This window comes from Oncorhynchus nerka, linkage group LG14, assembly GCF_034236695.1.
Source record: "Oncorhynchus nerka isolate Pitt River linkage group LG14, Oner_Uvic_2.0, whole genome shotgun sequence".
NCBI lineage: Eukaryota > Metazoa > Chordata > Actinopteri > Salmoniformes > Salmonidae > Oncorhynchus > Oncorhynchus nerka.
In genome coordinates this window covers 85,536,852-85,549,509 of record NC_088409.1, presented here as the reverse complement: position 1 = coordinate 85,549,509, position 12,658 = coordinate 85,536,852, and the positions used below count along the sequence as shown (strand labels likewise).

General features: G+C 49.5%; 1 protein-coding gene across 1 annotated transcript in view; it reads right to left on the bottom strand.

The window, feature by feature from the left end:
* LOC115120871 (roundabout homolog 1-like) overlaps positions 1-12,658 on the bottom strand; it is a 490,866-nt gene that overhangs the window by 436,039 nt on the left and 42,169 nt on the right. Inside the window, exon 2 of the mRNA XM_065000506.1 lies at positions 3,668-3,760. Coding sequence (XP_064856578.1) covers positions 3,668-3,760 — 93 coding nt within the window. The remainder of the gene's footprint in view (positions 1-3,667; positions 3,761-12,658) is intronic.

Here is a 12,658-nt window from a genome sequence, read left to right as displayed (position 1 = left end):
CCCACTCACCCACCCACCCACCTACCTACCCACCCACCCACCCACTCACCCACTCACCCACCCACTCACTCACTCACCCACTCACCCACTCACCCACCCACTCACCCACCATGGGCCATGAATATCAACACAGCCCACAATACAGACCTTATGGACACAACATAGGACAATGTGCCCTTACTTTGATCACTTGCAATACAACTAGTAGATCCCTGAAGCAGAAAGATAAGGGTGCAGAAGTAGAGAGATGGAGAAGGCTAGCCTGGCCTGACATTCTCCATCTCCATCTATTCAGTCAGAAAAGGAAGTACCGTCTCTCATTCAGACCATCTCTAGTTTCCCATCAACCCATCTGTTATTACAGTGCATGTCTGACACTAGACATTCAGGGGCACACACATGGAGAGAATATGAAATAAAGCGGCTGTCTAGACCCATTCTGTTCTACAGCCAATCAACAGTGGCAGTGCGGCAACCTTCAATTTCCTCACTTTCCTCTGCGTCTTTATTTCCAGAAACGGACAAATAGATTGTCAGGCGGCGTTGTGATCGCTGCCATCCTTTGTGATGTGTGACAGACGCAGTGGTAGTTGTGGACAGTGAGGGGAGATGATCTGAGATGGACTGCTCTAAAGTCAAGCTCAGCCTTTCATGCTACAGCAGGAGAACCACAGACCTGTCTCCTCTCCTTTCTCTGTCTTTGTGTCTGTCACTGCCAACTACAGTGCAGTGTGGCAGCTAACATACTGCAAGTGCTGCTGGGGGTTTAGCATGAAAATTTAATTATTCTGTTTTGAATCTGGTCGCTCTCCTTTATTATGGACATACATTTACAATGCACTTTGACTTCAGGATGCAATTTGTGAGAGCTGGCTGTCTGACTGGTTGGTTGGCTGGCTGGCTGACTGGCTTGCTGACTGGCTGGCTTGCTGGCTGACTGGTTGACTGGCAAGGCTGGCTGCTGAGAGTAATAATCAAGTCTGTTAGAGGAGCATAAATACCACCAATCTTAACACTCAGGTAAACTTCAGGTCAAGAGTGTGCCGCCACAGATTGAAAGTTATATGATGGTATTTTAAAATCATCCAGTTAGGCTGATAATAAAGGCTTTATAGTCATTCTTCAACAAATCAAGCCATTCCAATCTGTTATTATCCTAGTAGTTATCAACGTGGACATGTTACAATGAACATACCACCTGCTCATATTAGATACATATGTGTTATAACTATGAGTAAAGTGTCATTTATTTACAGTAACCCTAAAGCATGAATCTAGAATGTGGCTCTGAGACCACCATCCACGGGGGACGCACAGACCAAAAAGCACAGACCAAAAAGCACAGACCAAAAAGCACAGACCAAAAAGCACAGACCAAAAAGCACAGACCAAAAATTCCCAACCAACGTGTCTCCGGTATGTGTCCTCTATGCATTTGATTGTGTTGACAGTTGGAGAAAAAAGCTTGAGCTGCGTTTAGAATTTGAACAGTATGAAAGCCAACGGTCCAATAGATTGCTGTACGTATACGGACACGTTTGGTACTCTGATAGAACCTTAATACAAAGGTCAGACCGCATCATACTTCTGTAGGGCCCTGTATGGAGTAGGGTCACAGCGAACTTGTCCTCTCCTGGGGACAGGTATTACCCTGCTGTCATTCAGCTCAATGTCCTCTGTTGTCTGTTGGGATCTGCCACTTACCTCAGCCACATGGTGAGATTTACCTCATAATCAATGGACTTGTTTCTCAATCAAGGACACAATGATCACAAGGGGGTTCAATGGCAAAAATAAAAGCAGTGAACCACATGAAGGATCCGATACTTTACCGTGTGGCCCTCTCAAGGTGAACTTCAATTGAACTCCTGCTAAAAAGTGGCAGCTTTCAAACTAATCTGCAGGTCAACCCAGGCAGGCAGTGTGTAAAAGGAGTCCTTGGCTGCAGCCCAATCTGTCCTAGCAGCAGCAGACTGAATTATTAGGTCACCTAATAGTTTCATTTCCCTGGCTGGGACAGATCGATTTCCCTCATTCCATGCACAGTTGGATTAAACGGCCGGATTAAAGATGATCTCCTGGAACTGTCATTATAGCAGATTAATGAGGGGGGCCACTCAAACAGGTTTAAACGCCTCCCACCCTGACCATGAACCCATATGCAGAGAGGCAGAAATTATATCATTTTTCCAGATTAAATCTTCACGTGAATTATGCCAAAAAAGGGTAAACAGTTTTAAAGAGCAATATGTAACTCTGATCTGTATCCAGTTCAACAATCTAATAGTAACACAACAATACAGAAATAGAGGATTTTAGCTAGTCCATGTCCTGTATGTCAAGGCACAGAAACGGTGAAGCAATACAGACATACCAGTCTGTATCAGCTTTAGATGATATCATTTTCACATGTTTCTGTGACACTGGCAGCGATCCCCATATTTACTGGGGATCTAAAACCTTTCCTTCTTGGCGATCCTATCCTCCGCCACACACGGTGATGGACCCTGGTAATGGCTCTAGCAGTTCATATTGAACTTCCTGTTCCTGCAGGAGTCTTCCTGGAGCCTAGAGAGGCTGTGTGTGTGAGGTCCGGTAAATCACCAGGGCTCCTCACACACAGTGACAACACAGTGGAGACACTTCTATTCCCCTCATGTCAGGAAGACGAAGCAAAAACAAACCAAACACACGCCTCGTCTGTAATCAGCTCCAGACCGTGTGTGTGTCTGTGTGTGTGTGTGTGTGTGTGTGTGTGTGTCTCTGTGTGTGTGTGTGTGTGTGTGTGTCTATGTGTGTGTGTGTCTGTGTGTGTGTGTGTGTCTGTGTGTCTGTGTGTGTGTGTGTGTGTGTGTGTGTGTGTGTGTGTGTTAGCTCAGTCCCTCAGGTTGGTCCCATTTCCTATTCCTCATCACCCCACAGAGCCCTCTGACCCTGGGAGACACCGTCTATGTCAACTGAAACACCACTCAGCACACTGCACCTCGGTCTCCCACACATCTCCTCTTTCTGTACTCACAAATGGAAACCTATCTAGTCTCTGGTCATTTATTCACAAAATGATCAACACGTTTGATTTCCATTTCTCTTAGGTAGTGTTGGAGCTCAGAGGGAGACACAGGCAGTTTGCCTTATTCAGTTACTCACAGTGTTCTGTGCATTAACATGGTAAACAGTGAACAGGGGAATTCGTAATGCTTATATAGAAGATGTCTACACTAAGATCATTCACCTAAATGCACATTGTAATCTCTGATAACTAGACAATAATGTCACGATTACAACTTTAAAACCACGTCCTTCCATTAGTCACTATTGTGCCTCACCCAGTGTAATCAATTCCTCCAACCTCACATTATGAATGACTAATGTTTCACAAATACAACGTTGAGCAGCATAAAGACTTACAGATGGATGGATAGGCTAGAGAGAACAGGAGAAAACTCAAGAGAACCTCTGATAGAAAAGTATGTGTTGCAATAAGAGGGAGAGAAGACTGGACATGACAGAGTCATTGGAAACATTTAACTGAGTCAACACACACACACACACACACACACACACACACACACACACACACACACACACACACACACACACACACACACACACACACACACACAGACACACACACGTTGACCATAGTAACAGGAAGCAGCATCAGTACCTGTGTAGCCCAGGGAGTTGTCATCCTCGTGTTCTGAGGTGGGGGCCGAGGTGGCCCCTTCACTGGCCCCATCCTGAGTGGCAGCGCCCGTGTCTGTCGGAAATAACACCACAGAGACTGAGACCCCTGGCACACTCTCATTACCGGACACGGCCAGTGCCCATGCCCCTATGCCCATCTGGCACAGGCAGCACAACACACTCAGCAGTGCCAGGCTCAGAGGGTGCCACAGCCCACCCACCCGATATCCTCTGTGGGAGGGACCACCCACCCACATCTCTGGCTGTATCCAAGATCCAACAGTCATCAAGATAATATCCAACGAGACTCTAACTGAGACAATAATAATCCTGGACAGTAGTGCCACAGTGTGTCAATCAGCTTTCTTTTAAAGATCCGTCAGGGAAGGCTGTCAGTCTCAATGGGAGGGAACTGTCAGACTGAAGGGTTGTCTATCTCCTAGGCTCTCTGGTAGTGTGTCCCCATGCTGCGTTGTGGTGTGTATGTCTCTGTGTGTGTGTGCAGAATGGGACTCCCTCTAGCCTCCCAACAACCATGACTGGCTGCACTCCTGAGGGACCATATGGGCAGGGCAGAGTGGGGAGGGTTAGGGCACTCCTCCCCTGATTTAGGACCCAACCATACACACACCTATACTCTCTCTCTCTGTCACACACACACACACACACACACACACACACACACACACACACACACACACACACACACACACACACACACACACACACACACACACACACACACACACACACACTGCTGCTAACACTTATTTTTACAGCCAATTAATTGCTAATCAGTCCTTTGATTGTGATCCCTCTCCCATCACATCAGTATTTTGGCTGACTGTCTCTTCAGCTGACATGGTGACAGATTTGTGTTGTTTGACAGGCCGTGTGAGGGCGGGACAGAGGGGGCAGGGGGGACAGGGGAGTGGGTGATGGAGGGAGGGAGGCCAACAGGGATGGGCGTATGGCTAATGGGGAGATGGGGGCCATTGGGGCCACTGTGCCCTCACGATGGGTAGCCGTGGGATTAATCAGCCTGGGCCATGCCCACTCTCATTGTGGGCCTCTGACAGGGGGTTAATTTGGTCTGGGGGGAGGTGAGGGGGGTTAATAAAAGGAGGTCTAAACCATCCAGCTGACTGAAAGGCAGTCTGCCGGCAGTGTCTGTTTCCTCAATGGGATCTGGCATCAGTGGGGATAAATAGCAGACTGAATAGATCATTGGAGAGCACTTTGGATCACTAGACTGTGTAACAGTATGACACCTATTCCCCTTGTCTTAGTTCTTTCTATGGAAGTCTGACAGCATTAAGAAACATAGCATTTTGAATGAACACCATAAATACAGCACAGTATGTCAAGGCTAAAAAACAGTTTTGACAAATTTGGCGACAAGAAAACAACATGCTAGAGACATGTTGGAGAGGCGTTCCACATGAATGGAGTGGTCCTGCTCCCTACTGGTCTTGTAGTGTTGTAGTTAGAGCAACGCCGGGACAGTTGAAGAGCCCCATGCTGGGACCATCCTAATATCAGAAATGTCTCTCTCTGTGCTGTGTTACTGTTTACACAAACAAGTGGTTCTGCTCTGCTCCGACTGACACAACTACAACACAAACAGAACCAAGGGGAGGCAACAAGACAAACAGAACCATGCACATATAGACACAGACAAGGTTCTGAATCAGGCTCAACACAGAATGGATCACAGACATCCAGGAAGACAGAATGAGTTTCTTTGTCTGTCTGATTTAGGTTTTGACACATACTACATTTTATTGCAACTCTGGACAATCACACTTGATTCAAACTGTCAACTAATCATCAAGCTCTCAATGAGCTGAATGAGGTGTGTTTGCCAAGGGCTCCAACGAAGCGGTGTACTGTTAGAGATACTCGAGGACCAGGGTTGGGAAACACTGTATTATGACACCAGTTCCAGGATAAACCAGATCTCTGATGTTGTTGTTGTCATCAACACCTCTAAAGCAGAATAATTACACCCTGCCTGTCAAATCTTCATGAGGAAAATGACAGCTAATGCAACAGAAGACATGGCTGGAATTTGTAACCTAATTAAAACAAAAACAAATTAACAAATCATTAATTCTGATTCTGAAATATAATTAATTATCTGTGACCTTAAAAACGAAACAGTTTCAAATCAACATAATACCAGTAAGGGGTTATATAATGATGTTATCCCCAGATATATTAAGAGAAAATATAGTTTTCTGTGTTAATTATAGCAGCAGAGGATGACGTGACAAAAATGATTATATTACCCGTTAATCCTGAATGGGTTTAGAGCACTGTAACTCCTTGACTTGTTTAAAACAGGGTAGGTCTTCCCTTAGAGATTGTCATGATTCTCATATTTTCCATTTCCCTGTGCCCCTGGGCTTTCGATCTCTTCCTGCAATCTCTGTTGTGCATCTGCTGTCTTTGGTGGCCTCCTCTCTCAGTTGTTCATAGGCTGGTCCACAGCCAGGCCTCCTCTCTCAGTTGTGCATAGGCTAGTCCACAGCCCGGCCTCATCTCTCAGTTGTTCATAGGCTGGTCCACAGCCAGGCCTCCTCTCTCAGTTGTCCATAGGCTGGTCCACAGCCCGGCCTCCTCTCTCAGTTGTCCATAGGCTGGTCCACAGCCCGGCCTCCTCTCTCAGTTGTTCATAGGCTGGTCCTCAGCCCGGCCTCCTCTCTCAGTTGTTCATAGGCTGGTCCTCAGCCCGGCCTCCTCTCTCAGTTGTTCATAGGCTGGTCCACAGCCCGGCCTCCTCTCTCAGTTGTTCATAGGCTGATCTCTTCCGGGTTGGAGCGAGCGGTCGCATCTGCACTCGGTCCGCAGGTAGTATTACATTTCATTACATTTCATTATAGTACAACGGTTTGATTTGTCTAATCTTAGCAATTTCTTCTTAGCTAGCTACATAGCCGTCTTTGTATCATAGATAATTGCGTAATTATCGTATTTCGTCGTCCTAACGCAGTCTACACTGCCCTGCAGCTAGCCAGCTAGCTAACGTCCACCGTTAGCTAGTCCACCGTCTACCGATTAGCAGCACAACTATTACACTCAACTGAACGACTTGATTAGTGTAGTGTTAGCTAGCTACATAGTTGTCTTTGCTGTCTTCGTATCCAAGATAATTGTGTAGTTTAGAGTGTGTAGTTTTAGAGTGGTTATCTTAATTTACCGAGGTTAGCTAGCCAGCTATTTGTCGTCCTTAACGTAGGAGACACTGCTAGCTAGCCAACAGCTAGCCAACGTCTACCGAACAGAACTTCCGCACTCAACAATCCGGTCGTATTTCGCTTCGCTCCACAGGTAGTATCACATTTTTCATTTAATTTCATTACAGTACAACGGCTTGATTTGTTTGATCGTAGCTAGCTACATAGCTAGCTACATAGCCGTCTTTGTATCAAAGAGATAATTGTGTAGTCTAGAGCGATTTCCTAGGTTAGCTAGCCAGCTATTGTCGTTCTTTTAACGCAACGTAACGTAATCAACACTGCTAGCTAGCCAGCTAGCCCCGAATAGCAGCACAGTAGAAACTATTACACTCAACGGAACGACTTGATTAGTGTAGTGTCAACAACGCAGCCACTGCCAGCTAGCCTACATAGTCAACAACGCAGCCTCTGCCAGCTAGCCTACTTCAGCAGTACTGTATCATTTTAATCATTTTAGTCAATAAGATTCTTGCTACGTAAGCTTAACTTTCTGAACACTCGAGACGTGTAGTCCACTTGTCATTCCAATCTCCTTTGCATTAGCGTAGCCTCTTGTGTAGCCTGTCAACTATGTGTCTGTCTATCCCTGTTCTCTCCTCTCTGCACAGACCATACAAACGCTCCACACCGCGTGGCCGCGGCCACCCTAATCTGGTGGTCCCAGCGCGCACGACCCACGTGGAGTTCCAGGTCTCCGGTAGCCTCTGGAACTGCCGATCTGCGGCCAACAAGGCAGAGTTCATCTCAGCCTATGCCTCCCTCCAGTCCCTCGACTTCTTGGCACTGACGGAAACATGGATCACCACAGACAACACTGCTACTCCTACTGCTCTCTCTTCGTCTGCCCACGTGTTCTCGCACACCCCGAGAGCTTCTGGTCAGCGGGGTGGTGGCACCGGGATCCTCATCTCTCCCAAGTGGTCATTCTCTCTTTCTCCCCTTACCCATCTGTCTATCGCCTCCTTTGAATTCCATGCTGTCACAGTTACCAGCCCTTTCAAGCTTAACATCCTTATCATTTATCGCCCTCCAGGTTCCCTCGGAGAGTTCATCAATGAGCTTGATGCCTTGATAAGCTCCTTTCCTGAGGACGGCTCACCTCTCACAGTTCTGGGCGACTTTAACCTCCCCACGTCTACCTTTGACTCATTCCTCTCTGCCTCCTTCTTTCCACTCCTATCCTCTTTTGACCTCACCCTCTCACCTTCCCCCCCTACTCACAAGGCAGGAAATACGCTCGACCTCATCTTTACTAGATGCTGTTCTTCCTCTAACTTCATTGCAACTCCCCTCCAAGTCTCCGACCACTACCTTGTATCCTTTTCCCTCTCGCTCTCATCCAACACTTCCCACACTGCCCCTACTCGGATGGTATCGCGCCGTCCCAACCTTCGCTCTCTCTCCCCCGCTACTCTCTCCTCTTCCATCCTATCATCTCTTCCCTCTGCTCAAACCTTCTCCAACCTATCTCCTGATTCTGCCTCCTCAACCCTCCTCTCCTCCCTTTCTGCATCCTTTGACTCTCTATGTCCCCTATCCTCCAGGCCGGCTCGGTCCTCCCCTCCCGCTCCGTGGCTCGACGACTCATTGCGAGCTCACAGAACAGGGCTCCGGGCAGCCGAGCGGAAATGGAGGAAAACTCGCCTCCCTGCGGACCTGACATCCTTTCACTCCCTCCTCTCTACATTTTCCTCTTCTCTCTCTGCTGCTAAAGCCACTTTCTAACACTCTAAATTCCAAGCATCTGCCTCTAACCCTAGGAAGCTCTTTGCAACCTTCTCCTCCCTCCTGAATCCTCCTCCCCCCTCCTCCCTCTCTGCAGATGACTTCGTCAACCATTTTGAAAAGAAGGTCGACGACATCCGATCCTCGTTTGCTAAGTCAAACGACACCGCTGGTTCTGCTCACACTGCCCTACCCTGTGCTCTGACCTCTTTCTCCCCTCTCTCTCCAGATGAAATCTCGCGTCTTGTGACGGCCGGCCGCCCAACAACCTGCCCGCTTGACCCTATCCCCTCCTCTCTTCTCCAGACCATTTCCGGAGACCTTCTCCCTTACCTCACCTCGCTCATCAACTCATCCCTGACCGCTGGCTACATCCCTTCCGTCTTCAAGAGAGCGAGAGTTGCACCCCTTCTGAAAAAACCTACACTCGATCCCTCCGATGTCAACAACTACAGACCAGTATCCCTTCTTTCTTTTCTCTCCAAAACTCTTGAACGTGCCGTCCTTGGCCAGCTCTCCCGCTATCTCTCTCAGAATGACCTTCTTGATCCAAATCAGTCAGGTTTCAAGACTAGTCATTCAACTGAGACTGCTTTTCTCTGTATCACGGAGGCGCTCCGCACTGCTAAAGCTAACTCTCTCTCCTCTGCTCTCATCCTTCTAGACCTATCGGCTGCCTTCGATACTGTGAACCATCAGATCCTCCTCTCCACCCTCTCCGAGTTGGGCATCTCCGGCGCGGCCCACGCTTGGATTGCGTCCTACCTGACAGGTCGCTCCTACCAGGTAGCGTGGCGAGAATCCGTCTCCACACCACGTGCTCTCACCACTGGTGTCCCCCAGGGCTCTGTTCTAGGCCCTCTCCTATTCTCGCTATACACCAAGTCACTTGGCTCTGTCATAACCTCACATGGTCTCTCCTATCATTGCTATGCAGACGACACACAATTAATCTTCTCCTTTCCCCCTTCTGATGACCAGGTGGCGAATCGCATCTCTGCATGTCTGGCAGACATATCAGTGTGGATGACGGATCACCACCTCAAGCTGAACCTCGGCAAGACGGAGCTGCTCTTCCTCCCGGGGAAGGACTGCCCGTTCCATGATCTCGCCATCACGGTTGACAACTCCATTGTGTCCTCCTCCCAGAGCGCTAAGAACCTTGGCGTGATCCTGGACAACACCCTGTCGTTCTCAACTAACATCAAGGCGGTGGCCCGTTCCTGTAGGTTCATGCTCTACAACATCCGCAGAGTACGACCCTGCCTCACACAGGAAGCGGCGCAGGTCCTAATCCAGGCACTTGTCATCTCCCGTCTGGATTACTGCAACTCGCTGTTGGCTGGGCTCCCTGCCTGTGCCATTAAACCCCTACAACTCATCCAGAACGCCGCAGCCCGTCTGGTGTTCAACCTTCCCAAGTTCTCTCACGTCACCCCGCTCCTCCGCTCTCTCCACTGGCTTCCAGTTGAAGCTCGCATCCGCTACAAGACCATGGTGCTTGCCTACGGAGCTGTGAGGGGAACGGCACCTCAGTACCTCCAGGCTCTGATCAGGCCCTACACCCAAACAAGGGCACTGCGTTCATCAAACCTCTGGCCTGCTCGCCTCCCTACCACTGAGGAAGTACAGTTCCCGCTCAGCCCAGTCAAAACTGTTCGCTGCTCTGGCCCCCCAATGGTGGAACAAACTCCCTCACGACGCCAGGACAGCGGAGTCAATCACCACCTTCCCGGAGACACCTGAAACCCCACCTCTTTAAGGAATACATAGGATAAAGTAATCCCTCTCACCCCCCCTTAAAAGATTTAGATGCACTACTGTTCCACTGGATGTCATAAGGTGAATGCACCAATTTGTAAGTCGCTCTGGATAAGAGCTTCTGCTAAATGACTTAAATGTAATGTAATGGTCCACAGCCAGGCCTCCTCTCTCAGTTGTTCATAGGCTGGTCCACAGCCCGGCCTCCTCTCTCAGATGTTCATAGGCTGGTCCTCAGCCCGGCCTCCTCTCTCAGTTGTTCATAGGCTGGTCCTCAGCCCGGCCTCCTCTCTCAGTTGTTCATAGGCTGGTCCACAGCCCGGCCTCCTCTCTCAGTTGTTCATAGGCTGGTCCTCAGCCCGGCCTCCTCTCTCAGTTGTTCATAGGCTGGTCCACAGCCAGGGCTCCAATTAAAGGCCACTTCAGAGTTATTAACAGGTGGTGTACTCAGCTGCCCCGGGGCTCTTGAACAAAAACACGGGAGCCCTTTGGAACCCCCCACCCCCCACCTCCAACCCCTCTAGTCACAGAGCTGCACCATATCTCATCTCCCCTGTTGGCTGATTACTAGAGCCCATGTGCTGATAACTAATTGCTCTCAAACAGATACAAAGTAATGCCTGCTGCTCCCTGGTCAACCCTGGCCCAGCCTCTCATCCCCCAGCCTCTCAACCCCCAGCCTCTCACCCCCATACTCTCAACCCCCAGTCTCTCAACCCCCAGCCTCTCATCCCCAGCCTCTCAACCCCAGCCTCTCATTCCCCAGCCTCTCATCCCCCAGCCTCTCAACCCCCAACTTTTCATCCCCCAGTCTCTCATCCCCCAGCCTCTCATGCCCCATCCTCTCATGCCCCATCCTCTCATCCCCAGCCTCTCAACCCCCAGCCTCTCATCCCCTAGTCTCTCACCCCCAACCTCTCATCCCCCAGTCTCTCATCCCCTAGCCTCTTATCCCCCAGCCTCTCATCCCCCAGCCTCTCACCCCCAGCCTCTCAACCCCCAGCCTCTCATCCCCAGCCTCTCATCCCCCAGCCTCTCATCCCCCAGCCTCTCACCCCCAGCCTCTCAACCCCCAACCTCTCATCCCCCAGCCTCTCATCCCCCAGCCTCTCACCCCCAGCCTCTCAACCCCCAACCTCTCATCCCCCAGCCTCTCAACCCCCAAACGCTCATCCCCCAGCCTCTCAACCCCAACCTCTCATCCCCCCAGCCTCTCAATCCCCAACCTCTCAACCCCAGCCTCTCACCCCCAGCCTCTCAACCCCAGCCTCTCATCCCCCAGCCTCTCAACCCCAACCTTTCATCCCACAGCCTCTCATCCCCCAGCCTCTCACCCCCAGCCTCTCATCCCCCAGCCTTTCATCCCCCAGCCTCTCACTCCCCAACCTCTCATCCCCCAGCCTCTCAAACCCCAACCTCTCATCCCCCAGCTGTCATCTCCACAGTCTAACACCAAAAGAGCCATCTGTTTTCTGGGTCAGTTTCCACCCTGTCTGGACCTGGCCACGGGGAGCTGGCCAATGGGGTCTCTTTGTAACTGATGGCCTCAACCCAGTGCTCAGGACTCACCAATCATACTGCTCTAAATGATGCCATGTTTCTCTGCAACTATGAACAACTAAATAGAGGTTTGCAAAACAGCAATAATCAGCTGTAGAGGACATCACGTACAGTGAAACATGGCAGCCCAGTCATCATCATGTCTTTGTTTTTGCCCTTGTGCTTCTCATTGCTTCTCATTGCTTAGGCTGACTAATGAGGAGGAGCGGGTAATTGATGTGAATGGAGGAGCTGGTAGTTGATGTGAATGGAGGATCAGGTAGTTGATGTGAATGTAGGATCAGGTAGTTGATGTGAATGGAGGTTCAGGTAGTTGATGTGAATGGAGGAGCTGGTAGTTGATGTGAATGGAGGAGCTGGTAGTTGATGTGAATGTAGGATCAGGTAGTTGATGTGAACGGAGGTTCAGGTAGTTGATGTGAATGGAGGATCAGGTAGTTGATGTGAATGGAGGTTCAGGTAGTTGATGTGAATGGAGGATCAGGTAGTTGATGTGAATGGAGGATCAGGTAGTTGATGTGAATGGAGGAGCTGGTAGTTGATGTGAATGGAGGATCAGGTAGTTGATGTGAATGGAGGATCAGGTAGTTGATGTGAATGGAGGATCAGGTAGTTGATGTGAATGGAGGAGCTGGTAGTTGATGTGAATGGATGATCAGGTAGTTGATGTGAATGGATGATCA